The sequence below is a fragment of the Papio anubis genome, chromosome 9, assembly GCF_008728515.1.
Source record: "Papio anubis isolate 15944 chromosome 9, Panubis1.0, whole genome shotgun sequence".
NCBI classification, from domain to species: domain Eukaryota; kingdom Metazoa; phylum Chordata; class Mammalia; order Primates; family Cercopithecidae; genus Papio; species Papio anubis.
The window spans coordinates 87,883,411-87,906,985 of NC_044984.1; the positions used below are offsets into that span (position 1 = coordinate 87,883,411).

A 23,575-nucleotide genomic window follows, 5' to 3' on the forward strand; every position below is an offset into this window, starting at 1 on the left:
CATATTATGTGATCTTTTCAAGAAAAGCAAAACAGTTGCAACAGGAACCTTGACTTATAATTTACTTACTCCTGTTTTTCTTTTTTTTTTTTTGAGACGGAGTCTCGCTCTGTCACCCAGGCTGGAGTGCAGTGGCCGGATCTCAGCTCACTGCAACCTCCGCCTCCCGGGTTCACGCCATTCTCCTGCCTCAGCCTCCCGAGTAGCTGGGACCACAGGCGCCTGTCACCTCGCCCGGCTAAGTTTTTGTATTTTTAGTAGAGACGGGGTTTCACTGTGTTAGCCAGGATGGTCTCGATCTCCTGACCTCGTGATCCGCCCGTCTCGGCCTCCCAAAGTGCTGGGATTACAGGCTTGAGCCACCACGCCCGGCCTACTCCTGTTTTTCTAAACTCTTCTGATACAATACCTGTATCTTTCCTCCTGCCTATTCAAATTCTTTTGGTTCAAGTGTGAGATATTTCAGATTGTCGAAGTTTAAGTTGACCCCAGGTGTTCAGTATTCCAGATTGTTGGGTTTTGGATGTTCAATATTGTTCACCTCTTTCCACTCCTGAATTATTATTATTATTTTTTGAGACAGAGTCTCACTCTGTTGCCCAGGCTGGAGTGCAGTGGTGCAGTCTCAGCTCACTGCAGCCTCTGCCTCCCCGGTTCAAGCAATTATCCTGCCTCAGCCTCCCGAGTAGCTGGGACTACAGGCTCGCACCACCATGCCCAGCTAATTTTTGTATTTTCAGTAGAGACGGGGTTTCACCATGTTGGCCAAGATGGTCTTGATCTCCTGACCTCGTGATCTGCCCGCCTCAGCCTCCCAAAGTTCTGGGATTACAGGTGTGAGCTACCACACCCGGCTGTCCACTTCTGAAATTATAACCAGCTGAAAAACACAACAGATGGAAATTAAAATATTGCTTTCATTATTAATAAATTTGATTGAAGAATATAGCTCTAAATCAGCAACCAGTTGGGCTTACTCATGTTCCCCCACTAGCCCCATAATTGCAATTATAGCTCCATAGTCACTTAGCACAGCTAGACAACTGCAAGCTCCTTAACCCAAGACAGCAAATGGAAATGCATGAGGCCAGAGGCAGGGACCAAAAAAAAAAAGGAGAGAGAAAAAATGGGAGGAGAGAAAGATAAAAGGCTGAGCAGACTGAGTTCATTAGTTTTAAATTCACCAATCGGAAAACTTATTCCTCTTGTAATCCCAAAACCACTTGACTTTTTCTTATGCTTCTGCTTACTTTTTGTTGTTGTTGTTGTTAATAGAGAGGCTGTTGTAACATCCCTATTAACAATAACAACAAAAAGTAAGCAGAAGCATAAGAAAGATGTTATGTGTTCAAGACCAGGCTAGGCAACATGTTGTTAATAGAGAACAACATGTCAGTTTCTATGACAACTCCCTGAAAGCAACCCCAGATCACACCCTGGGCAATCTCATCATTGCTTTGAATGTCCTATAATGCATCATACTTGCACTCCCTCTAACACCATAATTTTCACATCTGGTTGCCTTTTCACAAGTGATTCTCCACCCCATCTGCCTGATGGTTTCTTGCCCTCCTCCATGAATGTTATATGTAAAATGTTTATTTAAAAACAGAATGCTTGTTCCTTGGTACTGCAAGGAAAAATTAGCATTCAGACAAAAAGTTCTCCAACAAGGCAATTTTACTTTCTGCAGAAAGGGTGCTCCTCGCAGACGGAACAATAGCAAGAGCACATCTGAACAAAGGAGGTAAGCAATTTTTATTCCTTATGCAGCTTGTTCTTGCTACTATGTCCTGTCTCCATTGGCTGGAGCCAGACCTCATAGTCTAAACTGCACCTGATTGGCTAACAGCTTAAAAACTTTTAAAAATAGGTAAAAGCAATGGAGAACAGAGTAAAAGAGGAAGTTGCTTACCAAAGGACTTAGAAAAGTAATAATATTCCCAAATAAGGAAGGGGCATAGGCTGTGAGCTGGGATATGCCTGTGAGCACGTCCAGCACAAATATCTTGGTTAAAGTACAAGGACATAGAATGTACTATGTGCTTGTGAGCGTGTCTAACAGCTACATAGGATAGGGCTTAACAAACGGTTATCAGCACAAAGCAAGGAGGCTTGAAGGAAGTTAGTCTTTAAAATAAATTATTATTTCTAACACTTATGGTTTATTCTTTAACAAGAAGGGAAACTTTGAAGAGGAAGCTTTTTACTTTCTACAATGAAGTTTTCTCCACATTCTCCAAAATACCTTGTTCATCATGTTCTAACAATGGTCACTTGTAATAATCTGTTTTCCTGTCTCCCTCACCACATTGTGCACCCCTTTAAGGCAGGGAGCACCATATTCTTCTTTGTTATGTGTTCAGCGGTAACATAATGGCTGCACACATTCCCTCCTTCCTGCCTTCGCTCATTTTCTGCCTATGATGTATTATACTAGACCATCTATAGGAACTTTTTTTTTTGAGATAGGGTCTCACTCTGCTGCCCAGACTGGAGCACAGTGGTGCCATCGTGGTTCACTGCAACCCCGACCTCCTGGGTTCAAGCTATCTTCCCACCTCAGCCTCCTGAGTAGCTGAAACCATAGGCACATACCACCATAACTGGTTAATTTTTGTTTTTTTTTTTGTTTTTTTTTTTTTGAGCCACCAGCCACCACACCTGGTTTAGGAACTAAATTAAAAAAAAAATTTTTTTTTCAAGATAGGGTGGGGTCTTGCTATATCGCCCAGGCTGGTCTCAAACTCCCAAGCTCAAGCGATCCTCTGGCCTTGACCTCCCAAAGTGCTGGGTTCACAGGCATGAGTCACCACACCTGTCACAGGCGAGTCACACACGCCTAGGAAGTAGTTTTTTTTAATGAACAAGGTAGGCTCTCTGATCTTGAATTTACTTTTTTTTTTTTTTTTTTTTGAGATGGAGTTTTGCCCTTGTTGCCCAGGCTGGAGTGCGATAGTGCGATCTCGGCTCACTGCAACCTCCGCCTCCCAGGCTCAAGCAATTCTCCTGCCTTAGCCTCCCAAGTAGCTGGGATTATAGGCATGTACCACCACACCTGGCTAATTTTGTATTTTTAGTAGAGACAGGGTTTCACCATGTCGGTCAGGCTGGCTCAAACTCCTGACCTCAGGTGATCCGCCTGCCTCAGCTTCCCAAAGTGCTGGGATTACAGGTGTGAGCCACTGCACCTGGCTTGAACTTACATTGTAATAGATGAAACAGATATTTAAAAACTAATATAATTTGATGTGACAAGTTGTCAAACTGAGATATAGAAGATGCAATGAGGAGTATATAGAAGACACAGAGAAGGCTTCTTCATCCATTCAATTTTTTTTTTTTTTTTTTTTCTTTTTTTTTTGAGACGGAGTCTCGCGCTGTGTCACCCAGGCTGGAGTGCAGTGGCGTGATCTCGGCTCACTGCAAGCTCCGCCTCCCAGGTTCACGCCATTCTCCTGCCTCAGCCTCCGAGTAGCTGGGACTACAGGCGCCCGCCACCACGCCTGGCTAGTTTTTTGTATTTTTAGTAGAGACGGGGTTTCACCATGTTAGCCAGGATGGTCTCGATCTCCTGACCTCGTGATCCACCCACCTCGGCCTCCCAAAGTGCTGGGATTACAGGCTTGAGCCACCGCGCCCGGCCTTCATCCATTCAATTATTCAATAAACATTTATCCCAGCCTCGGTGGCTCACACCTGTAACCCCAGCACTTTGGGAGGCTGAGGCGGGTGGATCTCTGGAGGTCAGGAGTTCGAGACCAGCCTGACGAACATAGTGAAACCCTGTTTCTACTGAAAATACAAAAATTAGCCAGGCATGGTGGCAGGCGCCTGTAATCCCAGCTACTCAGGAGGCTGAGACAGGAGAATTGCTTGACTCCAGGAGTAGGAGGTTGCAGTAAGCCGAGATCACGCCATTGCACTCTGGCTTAGGTGACAGAGCGAGACTCTGTCTCAAAAAAACAAAAAATGACAAAAAAACAAACCAAAACATATATTTGGTTAGTGCCCACTAAGTGCCAGACACTATACTAGACTCTGCAAGTAAAATTATTAGCAAAATCAGATGAAGAACTACTCTTATGGGGCCAGGCATGGTGACTCACGCCTGTAATCCCAGCACTTCGGGAGGCCGAGACAGGTGAATTACTTTAAGTCAGGAGTTCAAGACCAGCCTGGCCAACACGGTGAAAACCCATCTCTACTTAAAATACAAAAACGATCTGGCCATGTGCCTGTAATCCCAGCCACTCAGGAGGCTGAGGCATGAGAATCGCTCGAACCCAGGAGGCAGAGGTTGCAGGAAAATAAACTACCCTTATGGGTTTATGGGGGATGGAAACATAATGTTAACAGAATTGTCACCAAGTAAGTGCAAAATATTATGTTAGTCAGGGTTCGTGGTTACAGGCATGGAAACTGATTCAGGCTGACTTAAACAGAAAAGGAATTCACTGGGAGGACATGGGGAGGTTCACATGATCACAGGAAAGGCTGCAGACTAGGCTCAAAAAACAGACCTGGCATTCCTCCTCCCGAGTTTTCTGTTTTCTTTTTTTTCCTTTTTTTAGAGACAGGGTCTTGCTGTGCCACCCAGGCTGGAGTACAGTGGTAAGATCATAACTCACTGAACCCTCAAACTCCTGGGTTCAAGCAATCCTGCAACCTCAGCTTCAGCCTCCTGAGTAGCTGGGACTACAGATGCACCACCACAGCCGGCTAATTTTTCTTTTTCTTTTTTGTGCAGATAGCACCTCACTATGTTACCCAGGCTGGTATCTAACTCCTGGCCTCAAGCAATCCTCCCACTTGGACCTCAAAAGTGCTGGTGTTACAGGTGTGAACCACCATCCCAGCCACCTCCCCCGTTTTCCACTGGACTCTTCTTCTCTGCCCTCTTCTAGGTATAACTTTCCTAAATCCAGAACCTTTGGGATTTGTATTTCCATTTCCAACTGGGGTAGGCTATTAGATATGGGAATCTGAGGTCTAACTGTGCTTTATGCTGATTTTCAAATACTACATGACTTTTCAGCCCCCTCATCCCTCCTGCCTTCCTAAATATTTAATACCACCAATTCCTAAGCCTTGGTGCAACTTGCATGCTTGACTTTGCTCTACCAAGTCAGGTATTCCTGTTTCTGTTGGCTTCCATTTTTGTTCTCATTGTTGTTTGGGTGTGATTTTTGAGAGATGAGGGCAAAAACATCTTTAAGTTGATGTATTTTGTTGTCTTTGAGACACAAGATTATTCACAGAATTTTTTTTTTTTTTTTTTTTTTTGGAGTTGGGGTCTCACTCTGTCACCCAGTGCAGTGGCACAGTCTCAGCTCACTGCAACCTTCGCCTCCCAGGTTCCCAGATTGAAACGATTCTCTTGCCTCAGCCTCCTGAGTAGCTGGGATTACAGGCATCTGCCACCATGCCAGGCTAATTTTTGTATTTTTTGGTAGAGATGGGGTTTCACCATGTTGACCAGGCTGGTCTGGAACTCCCAACCTCAAATGATCCATCTGCCTTGCCCTCCCAAAGTGCTGGGATTACAGGCACAAGCCACTGTGCCTGCCCTAATTTTTATATTTTTAGTAGAGATGGGGTTTCACCATGTGGGCCAGGCTGATCTTGAACTTTTGACCTCAGGTGATCTGCCTGCCTCGGCCTCTCAAAGTGCTGGGATTACAGGCGTGAGCCACCATGCCTGGTCATTTACAGATTTAAAAAATTAATATTAAATTGATTGGTGTAACAGTGAAGTATAGTTTTTCCTCAAACTTTCAAGTTTGATTTATAGTTCTTATTATTCTTTTTTTTTTTTTTTTAACTTTAAGTCCTGGTATACATATATAGAATGCGCAGGTTTGTTACATAGGAATACATGTGCCATTGTGGTTTGCGGCACCTATCAGCTGGTCATCTAGGTTTTACACCCCACATGCATTAGGTATTTTTCCTAATGCTCTCCCTCCCCTTTCCCCCGACCCCCGACAGGCCCCTGTGTGTGATGTTCCCCTCCCTGTGTCCATGTATTCTCAATGTTCAACTCCCACTTATGAGTGAGAACATGAGGTGTGTGGTTTTCTGTTCCTGTGTTAGTTTGCTGAGAATGATGGTTTCAAGCTTCATCCATGTACCCGCAAAGGACATGAACTCATCCTTTTTTATGGCTGTAATAGTTCTTACTATTCTATTTATAGACTAGCAGCTAAAATAATACTTGAGTAAGTTAAATACATTTAAATATTAATTTTTTTTCTTTTTTTTAAGACAGGGTCTCCCCATGTTGCCTAGGCTGGTCGTGAACTCCTGGGCTCAAGCGATCTTCCTGTGTCAGCCTCCCAGTGTGCTGGGATCATAGGCATGAGTCACCATGCCTGGTCATTTAAACATTTAAAATTGCATTCATAAATCTAGCGCATATGATTTTCTTTTCCAGCCCTTCAATTTTCTGGCTGCTAAATATTCTCAAGTACTGAAATAATTCTCATAAATTAAAAAAATCTAAATATGGCAACTCACCTATTAAATACTCTAATAATGCTTCCAAACCCAATACAATTTTTTACACCCTCCTACATAGACTTACAAGTCTAAGTTAGCTACCTGAAGATAAATTTTTAAAATTTATTTAAAAATGAATTTAGTTTTAGATTCAAGGAGTACATGTGTATGTCTGCTACATGACTGTATTTCATATTGGTGGGGATGGATTGGGATTCTAGTGTATCCTTATCCAAATAGTGAACATTGTACCTGATAGGTAATTTTTCAGCCCTAGTCCCCCTGCAACCTTCCTCCCTTGGGTGTCTATTATTTCCATCTTTATGTCCATGTATGCCATTGTCAAGCTACCACTTATAAGTGAGAACATGGGGTATTTGATTTCCTGTTTCTGAATTAGATCACTTAGATTAATAGTCTCCGGCCCTATCCATGTTGATGCAAAGGACATGATTTCATTCTTTTTTATGGCTGCATAGTGTTCCATGAGATATCTATCATCTATCTATCTATCTATCTATCTATCTATCTATCTATCTATCTCACATTTTCTTTATCCAGCCAACTGTTGATGCACACTTAGGTTGGTTTCATGACTTTGCTATTGTGACTAGTGCTGTGATAAACATATGAGTGCAATTGTCCTTTTTAATATAATGATTTCTAAGAAAATAATTTTTTTAAAAAAAATTGAGATCACAAATTACAGAAGATACAAAGGACCTTGGAACATGTTAAAGTTTGCCCCAAGGATGCACTCAGCAAAGTCCAGACTGTGAGAATCTCTTCAGGGCAAACAACCTGGTTTATTTGACAAATAAATGCAAGGAAAAAAAAAAAAAAGAGAGAGAGAGAGAGGAATCGAGGAGGAACTTGTAAATTAAAGAAACTTAAAAGTGACATTAAACAGTTAAAATGCATGGATCTAATTTGGATTCTGATTCAAACAAGCAAAGCAAATTTAAAATATGACATTTATGAACCATCTGGAAAGCTGTATATTCACTGGATATTTGAGAATGTTAAATAATCCATGTCAATTTTTAAAAATTGTCTAATTACATATGGTTATGTTAGAAGAAAGGAGTTATGGCCGGGCGCGGTGGCTCAAGCCTGTAATCCCAGCACTTTGGGAGGCCGAGATGGGCGGATCACGAGGTCAGGAGATCGAGACCATCCTGGCTAACACGGTGAAACCCCGTCTCTACTAAGAAATACAAAAAATAGCCGGGCGAGGTGGCAGCGCCTGTAGTCCCAGCTACTCGGGAGGCTGAGGCCGGAGAATGGCGTGAACCCGGGAGGCGGAGCTTGGAGTGAGCTGAGATCCGGCCACTGCACTCCAGCCTGGGCGACAGCGCGAGACTCCGTCTCAAAAAAAAAAAAAAAAGAAGAAAGGAGTTATTACCTACTAGTGTTTCTTACTGAGATAGTTATAGATGAAATTACAGGCTATGTGTGATTTGCTTCAAAATAATATAGGAGAAGGTACAAGGTGGGAGTACAGATGAAATAAAATTGGCCATGAGTTATCATTGTTGAAGCTGAATGAGAGGTATCTGGTTGTTTACTATACTATTCTTTCTAATTTTGAATATGTTTGAAATTTTCTGTAATAAGTCTTTAAATATTAGAATCATAGGTCAGGCACAGTGGTTCATACCTGTACTTTCAGCATTTGGGGAGAATAAGGTGGGAGGATGTCTTGAACCCAGGAGTTTGAGACAAGCCTGAGCAACATGGTGAGACCCTCATATATACATTTAAAAAAATAGCTTTGCATGGTGGTGCACCTGTGGTTCCAGCTACTTGGGAGGCTGAGATGGGGGGATCACTTGAGTCCAGAATGTCAAGGCTGCAGTGAGCCATGATGGTACCACTGCCCTCCACCCTGGGTGACAGAGTGAGACCCCATCTGAAAAAAAAATTAGAATTACAAAGATAAACTAATAGGCCACAAAGTGAATCTAATATATTCTAAGGACTTACATATAGAATACATACACACAAATCATATGTATAGTAATATATGATGTGTATATATGTGCATACCATATGTTATATATGATGTGTACACATATATACACACACAGACATATATACACACACACATATATATATCTGTAGTGAAATAAACCAGATCCACCTAGAGTGCTATTTTCCAGCATACATGCACAAGCACACACACACACGCATGTCTACATCACAGATTGGCATCTGCAGTGGCAGGGGACAGTCTTGTGTCTTATGAGACTGGGCCCTTAACCCATGGGAGATGGGAAAGATGGAGAGGTCAGGTAATTATTACTCTGGGTTACTCCTTCAAGGTCACCTCAGGCTGGCTATGCCCTTCAGTTGAAGGTTACTGCCCCTCTCAAGGTAGCTGCTGCAGGACTCTCTTTTTCTGGGCTCTGATAACTACTCCCTCTCTTTGTACCTTCAGGCCTGGAGGGGCATGAAGGAACAGCCAGTTTTACTAAGCCCAAATTCTTCTTCTTCTGCTACCACTGCTACTACTACTGCTACTACTACTACTACTACTATTACTGCTACTACTACTACTACTATTACTGCTACTACCTGTGATCCTGTGATTCCCCTACATACCACTCACACTTCTGTGAAGACACCTTCTGTAAACAAACCCTCCTGAAACCATCCCGATTTGAGTAAGTCAACTGTTTTCTTCTGGGACCCTAACAGATATAGCAATCTTTTTGTTTTTATTTTTGTTTAGACAGAGTCTCCCTCTATTGCCCAGACTGGAGTGCAATGGCGTGATCTTGGCTCATTGCAACCTCCACCTCCTGGATTCAAGCGATTCTCCTGCTTCAGCCTCCCAAGTAGCTGGGACTACAGGTGAGTGCCACCACACCCAGCTAATTTTTGTATTTGTAGTAGAGATGGGATTTTGCCATGTTGGTGAGGCTGGTCTCCAACTCCTGACCTCGGGTGATCCACCTGCCTCAGCCTCCTAAAGTGCTGAAATTACAGGAATGAGCCACTGTGCCTGGCCATTATTGTTCATTTTAGACCAGATTTATTTTTTCATTTTTAGTTACATTCATTAGATTATTCTTGGTAGTCAAAAGGGAAGGCTTTTATTTTAATGCCTAAGAAATAAGTCATCTCCTTGGTATAGATTTTCACAAAAATTATTAGACAAGATTTTGTTAAGCATCTATAAGATATGATTATGGTTAGCTTTGATGGAGTGCTTACTACCTGCTAGGTATTTTGCTAAGCTTTTTGCTCACTTTCTGTTATTTATTCCACTCAACAATTCTATAAAGTAGATTACAGGTGTGAACCACCGCACCCAGCCAGAAAACATAGTATCCTACTTTTACAAAGGCTAAACTGTGACTCAAAAATATTAAGTAACTAAATTACCCCAAATAACATAATTAAGAAGGAAGGAGGGAGATTCAAATTTAGGCAGCTAGATTCTCAGACTCCATTTCTTAACCTCTGTACTCTACTGCCTACCTAACATTATGTTGAGCCTCCAGGAGCTATAAAGAAAATGATTAAGATGGTCCTGGCTGGGCATAGTGGCTCATGCCTGTAATCCAAGCACTTTGAGAGGCTGAGGTGGGTGGATCACTTGAGGCAAGGAGTTTGAGACCAGCCTGGGCAACATGACGAAACTCAGTCTTTACAAAAAGTACAAAAAATCAGCCAGGGGTGGTGGTTTGTTCCTGTAGTCCCAGCCACTAGGGAGGCTGAGGTGGGAGGATTGCTTAAGCCTGGGAAGCAGAGGTTGCAGTGAGCTGAAATCGCACCAATGCATTCCAGCCTGGGTGACAGCACAGAACCCAGTCTCAAAAATTTTAAAAACAATAATTTTTAAAAATCCTATTAAAAAAAGAAATAAGATGGTCGGTCCTACACATGGAGAACCCTTTAAGATCTTAAGGATAGAGAAGACATTAAGTGTAAAACTCGTTTGGAATGTTCATAAGAAAACTTTTGAAGGAATTTATAGTAGTTTATAACTTGTGATCTGTATTGTATTCAGTGGAATAGAGGACCTTACATTTTTATCATTACTAATCCTTCATAGATATTTTTCTTGAATTATTTCTGATTTGAATTATTTTGATCCTGTCATTTCAGTTAGGATTAGTTTCCACTGTTAGTAAAAGACAAAGTGTTAGGTTGCTGCACAGTAGGCTAATACTTTGTCTTTTACTAACAGAGCAGCCGTTTGTCTTCACAGATTATATGGCAAATTATATTCACTTCCTCAGGAAAGCCTTTCCTGTCCTGAGTACACTAGTCAGATGTTCCTGGTATGTGCTCCATGACATCCCTTTCCTCTGAGACACTCAACATAATTGTCATAAAATAATTAATCCCATCGTTATATATTTAATATCTGTCACCCTCTGACTATGTAATCTGTGAAGACTGCTGCTCTGGTGTCTGGCGAAAATTGGTGCAATTACTTTTGCACTAACTTTTGCCATTACTGTAAATGACAAAAACCGCAATCACTATAACAGCAGCTTAAACAAGATAAAAGTTTACTTCTCTCTTTCATAAAAATCTGTAGTAGGAAGTCTCAGGAACTTTGTCTACAAAGTCATCAAAAATCCAGACTCTTTCCAGCTGACTGCTCCATCATTCCAAGGTTAAGGCCATCCTGAGATTCTACAATAATGACCATTAAATCCACCCTCCAAGAGGAAGGATGAAGTAGGGAGCAAAGGGTGCATACAAGTTGGCTTGAAGGAAGTCACATGACCACATCTAGACTTGCAAGGGAAGCTGAAAAATGTAAATTTTTTTTTTTTTTTTTTTTTTTTGAGACAGGCTCTCAGTCTGTCACCTGGGCTGGAGTGCAGTGGCACAATTTTGGCTCACTGCCAAACCTCTGCCTTGCAGGTTCAGGCGGTTCTTGTGCCTCAGCCTCCTGAGTAGCTGGGATTACAGGCACGTGCCACCATGCCAGGCTAATTTTTTGTCAAAAAAAAAAAAAGTGTGAATTTTATAATTGTGAGTAACCACATACCCCTGAATTAGGGGTTCTGTTAATACAGAGGAAGGGGAGAAACATCTGTTAGGGGATAGCTTGCAGTTTCTGCTACAGATTTCTCAGTTTGTGGTGGGAACATTAATCCCTATGATTTAAGGTATAACATTTATCGTAACAAGAAAAAGCAAGCACTTCTTAAAGAGAACACTTAGTGCTTACTAGAAAAACAGGGTCTTGATTTTTGGTTAAGTCTGAAATGATGTGGTCTCCTAGAAAGCTTTATTTGTTAATTATTTTTTTAGGCCACTCAAGTGAAGCAGCGGGAGTGGAGAAGGAACAAAAAAATCTGTAACTGGTTATGATCAATGAGTTGTAAACCCCGCTGCACTTGAACCAGCCAGTTTTTAAGTGTTGGCTGTCAGGAATAACACGAAAATAAATCTGCCTTTGCCGTCAGCCTCATTGCTTTTGCTAGCACCCTATATTCTAGTCACACAGGCCTTATTTATTTATTTATTTATTTATTTATTTAGAGACAGGGTCTTGCTATGCTTCCCAGGCTGGTCTTGAACTCCTGGTTTCAAGTGATCCTCCTGCCTTACCATGCCTCCACCCCTACCACCAGTTGCTGGGATTACAGGTTGAGCCACCACTCCGGCTCTTTTGTTTCTTAGAAGAATCATACTACTTCCTATTTCAGCGCCTTCACACGGGCTGCTCCCTCAGGCCCTCTTCCTCTACCTAACTTCTCCTCTTCCTTCACATTTCCACTTAAATTCACTTCCTCAGGAAAGCCTTTCCTGTCCTGAGTACACTAGTCAGATGTTCCTGGTATGTGCTCCATGACATCCCTTTCCTCTGAGACACTCAACAAAATTGTCATAAAATAATTAATCCCATCAGTATATATTTAGTATCTGTCACCCTCTGACGATATAATCTGTGAAGACTGCTGCTCTGGTGTCTGGTACGTATAATAGGTCCTCAATAAATATTTATTAGATAAGTAAATGAATTAGAATAAATTAAAAATCTAGGAGTTGCAAGAAAGCACCTAACAATGAATTAACTTTAAAATGAAAACTATCATCTTGGGAGGCTGAGGAAAGAGAATCGCTTGAGCCCAGGAGTTTGAGTCCAGGCTGGGCAAAACAACAAGATCCCATCTCAGAAAAAAAGATGAGAGTTACATTGTAAGGATTTCTTTCTCTTTCTTTTCTTTTTTTTGACAGGGTCTCGCTATGTTGCCCAAGCTGGAGTGCAGTGGCGCAATCATGACTCACTGCAGCCTCAACCTTCTGGGCTCAAGTGATCCTCCCACCTCAGCCTCCTGAGTAGGTGGGACTAGAGGCGTATGCCACCACACCTGGCTAATTTTTTAAATTTTTTTTTGTAGAAATAGGGGCCTCACTATGTCACCCAGGCTGGTCTCGAACTCCTGGGCTCAAGCAATTCTCCTGCCTTGGCCTCCCAAAGTGCTGGGATTACAGGTGGGAGCCACCATGCCCAGACTTCTAGACTTCTTTTTTTTTTTTTTTTTTTTTTGAGATGGAGTCTCGCCCTGTTGCCCAGGCTGGAGTGCAATGGCACAATCTCGGCTCACTGCAATCTCTGCCTCCCAGCTTCAAATGATTCTCCTGCCTCAGCCTCCCGAGTATCTGGGATTACAGGCACCCGCCACCATGCCCAGCTAATTTTGTATTTTTAGTAGAGACGGGGTTTCACCACGTTGGCCAGGCTGGTCTTGAACTCCTGACCTCATGATCTGCCTGTTTCGGCCTCCCAAAGTGCTGGGATTACAGGCATAAACTGCCACACCTGGCCCCAGACTTCATTTTTAAAAAACAAAATTTTAAGTTTTAGGGTCTCACTATGTGGCCCAGCCTGGTCTTAAACTCCTGGGCTCAAGAGATCCTTCTGCCTTGGCCTCTGATAGTGCTGGGATTACAGGCATGAGCCATCATAACCAGTGCAAAGATCTTTAATAATCGAAATAACCCTTTAAGTCCTGATGATCTCTAGGAGACTTGTAGTTCTACACTGACAGTATATAGGGTGTTCATAGGAAAAAAATATGTGCATACATGTATATGTATACTTATTTATATATGCATATTAACAGTAATAGGAGAAAACCTAAAAATAATGTGTTTGTGTAAAAGAAAGGGAGACTGAAGGAGAATAAGGCTATCTAGTTCATATCTCAGCTCCACCATTTACTTGCCATAGAACTTTAGAATAGTACACATAATGTGCTCGATAAATGTTAGCTATTATCATAATATAGATATAAGAAGAGAGCCAGGTTCTGTGGCTCAAGCCTGTAATCCCAATTACTCAGGAGGATGAGGCAGAAGGATTGCCTGAGGCCAGGAGTTTCAGACCAACCTGGGCACTATAGCAAGACCCTGTCTCAAAGAAAAAGAAGAAAAGAAATGTCAAGTGAAAAGTTATACATCAAAATGTTAGCAGTGATTATCTCTTGGGTTTTGTTTTTTAAATCTGCATTCATTTTTTAAAAATCTGTTTTATTTGTTGTTGAGATGGGATCTTGCTGTGTTGCTCAGGCTGGTTTTGAACTCATTGGCTCAGTCAATCTTCCCCGCTCAGTCTCTTGAGTAGCTGGGATTGCGGGTGCACTCCACAGCACCTAGTCTCATCTATATTTTGTATTTTGAAGTAAGCATGGCTCAGTCTAGCACAGAGGTTAGGTTCACGAGCACTGGTAATAGTAGTTCCTGGGTTCAAAGCACAGTAACTTGTGTGACTTTGAACAAGTTGTTAACCTCTCTGTGCCTCTGTCACTTCTGTTTGTAAAATGACAGTCACAATAATTAAGTGTTTAGAAAGATCTTTTTTTTGAGACAGAGTTTTACTCTGTTGCCCAGGCTGGAGTGCAGTGGTGTGATCTCAGTTCACTGCAACCTCTGCCTCCCAGGTACAAGCGATACTCCTGCCTCAGCCGCCTGAGTAGCTGGAATTACAGGCATGTGCCAACACGCCCAGCTAATTTTTGTATTTTTAGTAGAGACGGGGTTTCACCATGTTGGTCAGGCTGGTCTGGAACTCCTGACCTCATGATCCGCCTGCCTCGGCCTCCCAAAGTGTTGGGATTACAGGTGTCAGCCACTGCACCTGGCCAGAAAGATCATTCTCATAGTTTGGTTGTAAGGTTGCTCTGGAATCTTTGCTCTCTGATTGATACAAAGAATGACTTTTTTTTCTGGGAAGTTACAGAAGAAAAGGCAATCCCCTTTTAAACCGAAGTCATTTGATGCCAATTCCAAAGTCCTAGAATTTTGTCTGTTTTGTCATTTTACTAGCATGAATTTAAAGCATTTGTAGCTGAGCACAGTGGCTCACGCCTATAATTCCAGCACTTTGGGAGGTTGAGGTGGGCGGATCACTTGAGGTGGGCGGATCACTTTAGGTCAGGAGTTCAAGACCAGTCTGGCCAACATGCTGAAACTCTGTCTCTACTAAAATTCAAAAAGTAGCTGGGCATTGTGGCGGGCAGTGAGCCAAGATAACATCACTGCACTCCAGCCTGGGTGACAGAGCGGGACACTGTCTTAAAAAAATAAATAAATAAAATAAAATAAAGCACTTTTATGTAGGTCAATATAAGTTATTTGCTGGTATTTCAAGTTTGTATTTTTGGAAATTATACTTTATAAGTTGCTAGCACTGAACTCTTAAGTTAGGAACACTTTGTGACGTGGCCTCTCTTAACTATTCTGACATTGTCGTATTTGTTTTCCTTCTACCTTTCTTACTGCCACTCCTGGGAGACCCTTGCTCAAGGTTATCCTCCTCCATCTGATTTCTAAGTGTTGGAATTCCCTGGGGCCAGCCTCCATGCCCTTTATCTTTTTTTCTATACCTAGTCCAACCTCTACTCTCTAAACACACCTCTTCAAGTACCTGCCTTTTGTTTTTTGTTTTTTGGGGGATGGGGGTCTCACTCTGTTACTCAGGCTGGAGTGCAGTGGCACGACCACAGCTCACTGCAGCCTCAACCTCCAGGGCTCAAACGATTCTCCTACCTCAGCCTCCTTAGTAGCTGGGATCACAGGTGCGCACCATCAGCCTGACTAATTTTGTGGACTTTTTGTAGAGATGAGGCCTCACTCACTATGTTGCCCGGGCTGCTGCCTCGTTTTGTGTCTCCACTGGAGTGTCTCAGAGCCATCTCAAACTCAACAACTCCCAAACAGAAGTATGCATTTCCGCCCTCATCAGACTCCCCAAACCTGCTCCTCTCTCAGTCTTCCTTGTCTTATGAATGGCGCCATTGTCAAGCTAGTCATCAAAGCATCACCTGAAGTGTCTTCCTCTCTCTCAATCAATCCATCAGCAAGTTAAGTCATTACTTCCAATTTTAAAATACATCTGGACTCTTTCTCTCTCTCCATCTCCACTGCCACCACCCTCCATCACATGATTTATTGACTGCAGAACTGTAGTAGCTTCCTTGCTAGACTTGCCTGCGGTCTTGCCACTCTCCAAACCACTCCTCCCAGGGCAGCCAGAGTAATCTTTTAAAAATAGAAATCAAATTATGTCACTTCTTTTGTGTAAAAATCTCAAGAGACAGGGGCTCACTCTGTCACCCAGGCTGGAGTGCATGGCACGATCATAGCTCACTGCCACCTTGACCTCCTGGGCTCAAGCAATCCTCCCACTTCAGCCTCCTACTCCCAGGGTAGCTAGGACTACAGGCACACAGCACCACCTACTCCATTTAATCTCTACATATGTCCTGTGTCCTAACTCCGTGTTAACCCCTCCAAGGCTTATGAAGCCCAACATGATCTGGCTCCAACTCTCCTCATCTCCTGCCACTCTTCTCCACACTGTCCACCCTACTCCAGTATATGGTAAGCTATTTCCACCACATTAAAGCTTTTGTGTAAGTTGTTCCCTCGCTTAGCCTAAATTGTCTCTCCTCTTTCGTCCCCCAAAAATGTTGGTTTCTTTTCCGGTCTCAGCTTTGTGAGACCTTCCCTGGTCCCACTAAGTGAGTCTCCCTATTGGGGACTGGTCCCACTCTGCTCACAGCCATCAAGACTTGACATCTGGAATAATCTTTGATCCATTCTTCTTACACTTTACGCAGGGAATGTTCGACCAGTCCAGTTGACTGCTCATTCAAATCTGTTTCTCCTCTCTGTCCCTTCCTATTGCATAGTCCAGAAAGACTTCATGGGTAGCTTTGGAGGATGGACGCGATTGGAAAGGACACAGATGGACCCTCTGTGGGCTTCTACAAGAGCAAAGATTAGCCTCCTGATGTTCCCTGGGAAATGAGGAGACATACTACACAGCCCAGATTCAGTTTTCTTTACTATGTGATCTGTGTTCACTTACTTTCAATACTTGTCACTTCAGGAATATGGTTCTTAACTTGTTGAGAGGTTTATCAATTCCCTGGAATACATACTAAAAGTTATAGATTCTTTCTTAGAAAAATATACAAAAGCAACATTTTGCAAATCATGGTAAAAGGGAATTTCTAGGCAACCACTTCTGCTTTACCAGCCAATCATCTGCTGTCTTGGATACTTGCAATGTTATCTAGTCTTTTCATTTGTTCAGCAAACACTTACTGGAGACCTATAATGAGGCCGAGCACAGTCTGAGATGCTGGGTTTGCACATGGTGAAGAACAAGATAGACATATGTCTCTGCCTTCACGGAGCTTACATTATCGAGCATAAGAGACATTAAACGAGGCTGGGTGCAGTGGCGCACGCCTGTAATCCCAGCACTTTGGGAGGCGGAGGTGGGCAGATCACCTGAGGTAAGGAGTTCAAGATCAGTCCGGCGAACATGGCAAAGCCCCATCTGTACTAAAAATACAAAAATTAGCTGGGTGAGGTGGTGGGCACCTGTAATCCCAGCTACTCGGGAGGCTGAGGAAGGAGAATCGCTTGAAGCCGAGAGGCAGAGGTTGCAGTAAGCCAAGATCATGCCACTGCACTCCAGCCTGGGCGACAGAGTGAGACTCTGCCTCAAAAAACGAACAAACAAACAAAAAAAGTTAAACGAGCAAACAAATAATCAATATAAAGTCAGGTAATGGTAAATGTTCTGAAGGAAAATAAAGGGGGGCATGGAATAAGGGTGGGTGAGGCTATTTTAGTGGTGTGGTCCTTTCTAAGATGATATTTGAGAAAGGCCTGTATACAGTAAAGTCAAGAGAAGAGGTGAGAGAAGCGCATTGTTGGCAATGGGAACAGAGAGTGCAAAGGCCCAGGGGCCTTTCCTTCCTCCTGAGATGGAAGGCAAGGTCCAAGATTCTGCATAGTTACTTCCTCCCATAATAGGTAGCCAGCACAGTTCTGAGGGCACAGTGCCAGGTTCTCCAAGTGGAGGGCCTCTTCACGTTCTGATTCCAAACGTCCAATTCCTAACCTACACATTTCAGGGCTTCTCGGGAATGTCTCTTCCCCTGGGAAACTTTAACTCATTTACTAAAGGGCAATCTACAATTTCTTTGAATATTAACATAATTTTTTTAAAAAGTACTTGTAGGCTTGCATGGTGGCTCAGGCCTGTAATTCCATCACTTTGGGAGGTCGAGGTGGGAGGATCGCTTGAGACCAGCGTGGTCAACATAGCAAGACCCCGTCTCTACAAAAATATTAAAAAATTAGCCAGGTGTGGTGGTGTGCGCCTGTAGTACCAGCTACTCAGGACGCTGAGGTGGGAAGATCTCTTGGGCCCAGGAGGTACAGGCTGCAATGAGCCGTAATGGAGCCATTGAACTACATTCTGGGTGACAGAATGAGACTGCCTCACAAAAAAAAAAAAATGTTTGTTAGTTTCTAAGGGTATGTATTTGGGGCAGTGATTTTGTTTTTCTGGGCACCTTGATAACGTTGCGGCCATGCTGCTACAAATAAAGGCAAGAGTCCATAGCAACGACTCCGCTTTCCCTCTGCGACCGGGCTGCTTTTCCACGGAGACTACATTTCCCAGAATGCCCCGCGGCCGGGAGGGCGCGCGCGGCGCTGTTTCTTGGGACCCGGATTGAAACAAGATGGCGGGCTCGTGGTGAGAAGGTGTCAAGGTAACCGCTTCCCTCTAGTCCTTCTGTGGAGGACTCCCTCGAAGCTAGGCAGGCCCACAGTGTTTGTCTGCAGGTGTCGAGGTCTCCCGCCTGTCGTTCCCGGCAGGGCGAGGCTGCCTGCATCCCCAGCCTTTGCCCTTCCTGCAGAAGGGCCGGCATGTGGCCGCGCGCTTCCTGTAGCGCCCCCTTCGTTACCTGGCGGACGCCCGGGAGTGGCTGATGCAGCTTGTGGCTCTAGGGACTCATTTAGGTCGAAGAGTCCGTGTGCTCCTGGTAGCCTGCTCCTCAAACCTCTTACCCTCAGAGGCTATGTGGCTTTTGTTTTGGGGTTGAATTCCGGGCCAAGGGACTTGACCTCTGAAATGATCTTCCTGGGGTGAATAATCTGACTCCCAGCAGAGTGTGCTTGCCTCTGGGCTTCGGACAGAGGGGACCTAATTTCCCCCAAGATGTTTTGTTCGTGGTCAGAGGTCATGGGTTTACGTCCCACGCATGTCACCTATTAAGCAACGATATACTGGTCAAGTAATCGATTGACCTCTCTGAGCCTTTGTTCTTAATCTGTGAAATGGAGATGCCTGCTTCACAGACTTGTGAAAGTCAGAGCATGTAATGTATATGAAAGTGGATTATAAACTAAAAAGCACACTTATGAGCTCACGGTTAGCAGTGTTAATGTACTGGCAGTGCAAGGTATCAGTGTGAGTGATTTAGCCTAGCAAATGGGGACCTGTGTCCTAATTCCCTTTTATCACTATTGGGGGAAGGGCACGGATAGTCGTTGAAGACTATTTTTGTTTTTTGTTTGTTTGTTTGTTTTTTTTTTTTTTTTTGAGACGGAGTCTTGCTCTGTCACCCAGGCTGGAGTGCAGTGGCCAGATCTCAGCTCACTGCAAGCTCCGCCTCCCAGGTTTACGCCATTCTCCTGTCTCAGCCTCCCGAGTAGCTGGGACTACAGGCGCCCGCCACCTTGCCCGGCTATCGTTGAAGACTATTAAAAACAAGGTTTAACAATGGTTATTTGTCATTTATTCACAACAGCCCATGAAGATTGTGGTTTTCCCCATTTTGTCATTGGAGAAACTGAGGATCATTTAATGACTTGTTATAAAGTTTCCCAGTTTGGCAGTGACTGACTTTAAAGTCCTTGGAAGCAAGACTTTTAAATTTTATACTTTAGTTTCTTCATGAATCAGAATAATCACATGATTAATACGAGAGCAAAATGAAATGGTGGCGAAAGTACCTTGGAAAGTTAAAGACCTTATACACATATAAAATGGTGAAATTTTATCTGGGACTTGAGGGCATTTGTATGAGTTCCTCCAATTGAGTATTTAATAGGCTAAGGATAGGCCTTCTTGTTTGATATTTCTTTATTATTAATGGCTCAGGGCAGACAAATATTTAATCAGAAACAGGATAGTACTGTAAGTGACGTAGTATCTTGTATATGGAACCTTGGAGGTTGTACACAGACACGCTAGCATTATGAGAATGAAGACTCTGTGTACCATTTGTGAATGACTGTTTCAAGAGTAATTACACATGTACTGAGTATTCAGTAAGTAGAAGGAGCTGCACTGGGTGCAGAGAAGTTTGCATCTAGGATAAATAGTAATGGACATAGTTCCAGTGGTTCTGATCTTATATTTTGACCGTGTTGCTCTTCGTCCTGTTGTTAAATCGTGTGAATTGCCAAGTTGTTTAAAAGCATTGCTTCAGTTGACTTCTAGGCAGTGATTGTTACCTTGTTCTTGTGGTGTTTAATTTAACTTAAGTTTACCATAGGTAGCACTGATTTTTCTTTATCTCTTCGGCAGGAGTAGAAATTGGTATGCCTAGAAGCAGATGTTAAAAGCAGTTTCTCTTCAGAACATCTTTTTTCATACCACTTGATAAGCATCTTGAAACACCATGGCTGTAGCTGCAGTAAAATGGGTGATGTCAAAGAGAACTATCTTGAAACATTTATTTCCAATCCAAAGTAAGTGAAATTTTTTTAATGTTTAAAAAGTTTTAAACTTTTAAGAATATAGAAAATTTAAAGCATTTAGTTATTGTATACACCTGTAATTTGCAGGAGTGTTTGCAGTAATGGAAAGTGGGAGAAAACATGAGATGTGGTGTCTCATGCCTGTAATCCCAGCACTTTGGGAGGTGGGAGGACTGCTTAAGGCCAGGAGTTTGAGACCAGCCTGGGTGACATAGCAAGACCCCCATCTCTAAAAAAAAAAAGTGGATTGGGGAGGGGAATGGATAAATTATGGTACATCTTAACTGTGACTATCATGCAGCTGTTACTGACATGGAAAGATCTCCAAATAGAAACAAAAAAAAAAGCGTGTCAGAACCATATCTATGTATATCTATCATATGATCTTATTTGTATGTTTAAAAGATGATCCATCATATGCATGTGTGCATACGCATAAATGCAGAGGTAAAAGGTCTGGACCAAACAGTGGCTATCTGTGTAGCCCACTCGGGATTTAGCTGAGGGCAGGAGTAAGGGATTGGTCAAGGGTAACTTTCTCTTGTTCAATTACATGTATTGCTTTTTTAGTAGTTCTTAAAATATGCGAATAAAGGGTAAATTTACAGTCCCATATTCCAGAGATAATCATTGTTAATAGTTTGGTGGATTCTCATTGTGTTTTTTCTATGTACCTAGCCATTTTAAAAATATGAAATGTAATTTCTGCCTTTTCTAAAGAACTGTATATAGTTAATATTTTCTCGAAAGCTTGTTAATACATGTTTGACAGTCAAAGCATGGACCCAAATAAGTAAATAGAATATTAAAGTCTTTTTTCTCAGCCAACTGTGCTTTCTTTTTTCTTTTCCTGTTTGTAAACTCTGTTCTCCCATTTCTAAAGTAGACATGTATAGAAGGCTACAGTAGGTTTGCCTTTTTATATTTAACTATGTCAGCCAACTTTTTATTTTTATTTTTTATTTTAGATTCAGGGGGTACATATGCAGGTTTGTTACATGGATATATTACATATGCTGAGATTTGGGCTTCAACTCAACCCATCACCCGAATAGTGAATATAGTGCCCAATAGTTAGTTTTTCAATCCTTCCCTCCATCCCTCCCTTCTGTTTTGAGTCACCAGTGTTTATTGTTCCCATTTTTGTGTCCATATGTACCCAATGTTTACCTCCTACATGTAAGTGAGAATATGTAGTATTTGGCTGTTTTTGCATTAATTCACTTAGGATAATGGCCTCCAGCTGCATCTATGTTGCTGCAAAGGACGTGATTTTATTTGTTTTAATGTCTGGCTAATAATCCATGGTGTACATATATACCACATATTATTTATCCAGTCTGCCGTTGATGGGCTTGTTTCCATGTCTTTGCTATTGTGAATAGTGCTCTGATAAACATGCAAGTGCAGCTGACTTTTTTTTTTTTTTTGAGACGGAGTTTTTTGTTCTTGTTGCCCAGGCTGGAGTGCAATGGTGCAATCTCCGGCTCACCGCAACCTCTGCCTCCTGAGTTCAAGCAATTCTCCTGCCTCAACTTCCCAAGCAGCTGGGATTACAGGCCACCACACCCAGCTAATTTTGTATTTTCAGTAGAGACGGGGGTTTCTCCACGTTGGTCAGGCTGGTCTCGAACTCCCAACCTCCGGTGATCCGCCCGCCTCAGCCTCCCAAAGTGCTGGGATTACAGGCGTGTGAGCCATCGCGCCTGGGGTGCAGCTGACTTTGTAAATACAACTCTGCCTCTTCTTTCTTATTTTCTGTTTACCACCATTTGTAATTGAAAGTTTGTTTATTGAATTAAAGAGAAAAGAGCTATTTGAAGAATAGAGTAAAAGTAAAGTAATAAATAGGCAATTTGTTATGCTTGAGGCGGGGAAAATATTTTACTCAGTAAACACCTTTGTTGAATAGAATGCTCAAAGGTTTGTCAGATCCTACTCTATTTTATTTTATTTTGTTTTTTGAGACTGAATCTTGCTCCATTGTTCAGGCTGGAGCACAGAGGCATGATCTTGGCACATGGCAACCTCTGTTTCCCGGGTTCAAGTGATTCTCCTGCCTCAGCCTCCCGAGTAGCCGGGATTATAGGCACCTACCACCATGCCTGGTTAATATTTGTATTTTTAGTAGAGGTAGAGTTTCACCGTGTTGGCCAGGCTGGTCTCGAACTGCCAACCTCAAGTGATCTGCCTGCCTTGGCCTCCCAAAGTGCTGGGATTGCAGGTGTGAGCCATTGCGCCTGTCCTAGTTTTTGTATTTTTAGTAGGGAAGGGGTTTCACCATCTTGGCCAGACTGATCTCAAACTCCTGACCTCAAGTGGTCTGCCACCTCAGCCTCCCAGAGTGCTGGAATTATAGGCGTGAGCCACCGCACCCAGCCACCAAATCCTGCTCTTGTAGGAAGCTTTCCATCCCTGCTTCCTTGCTTGCCCTACTGTCCCCTTTTTTAGGGCCCTAAACATAATAACATTTATTACATTATATTCAAAGTAAAATCAACTTAGAATTCAGTAAATGGAATAGGAGATTGCTTAAGAGACTTTGGATATAAACTAAAATAAGTCACAACAAAACTACAATCAGCATTTGATTATCTAGGAGCATTTTTGTTGTGAGAATTGGAAGAAAGACCCTTACTTCTTAGCCTACTCTTTGCCTTGCAGGAACCCAGCTCCTAGACTAATGAGAAGTCAGATCCAACCAGTTTTTACATAGTCTATGTTTTGAAGCAATTAGTCCTCACACAGGCCCATCAGAAAACCAATTAATGTGTCCCTGGATAATTGAAAATTGTTTATATATCTTTTTCCCCACTGGATTTCCCACTAAGTTTGTACTGTATCTAATTCATTTTGGTGTCCCTGGTGCCTCTCATCATGATAGGAGATATATCAGTGTTTGTTGAAGTAATCTGAATGGATTAGAGTTACTCTCAAAATACCTAGTTAACTAAGCATTAGGTTACCCTAGAAAATCATTCCGTTATCAGTCATCCTAATACTCAGTGACCTAACTTCTTATGTC

At 42.6% G+C, this 23,575-nt stretch overlaps 1 protein-coding gene across 3 annotated transcripts in view; it reads left to right on the forward strand.

The window, feature by feature from the left end:
- MRPL42 (mitochondrial ribosomal protein L42) overlaps window positions 1-23,575 on the forward strand; it is a 61,779-nt gene that overhangs the window by 7,344 nt on the left and 30,860 nt on the right. Inside the window, exons 1-2 of one of the 3 annotated variants that reach the window (XM_031650668.1) lie at window positions 18,475-18,554; window positions 20,378-20,541. In XM_031650668.1, the coding sequence (XP_031506528.1) occupies window positions 20,472-20,541 (70 nt within the window). In that variant the 5' untranslated portion in view covers window positions 18,475-18,554; window positions 20,378-20,471. Of the gene's footprint in view, window positions 1-18,474; window positions 18,555-20,377; window positions 20,542-23,575 lie in introns of those variants that run through there. The other 2 variants (XM_031650666.1, XM_031650667.1) reach the window with 2 other exon arrangements.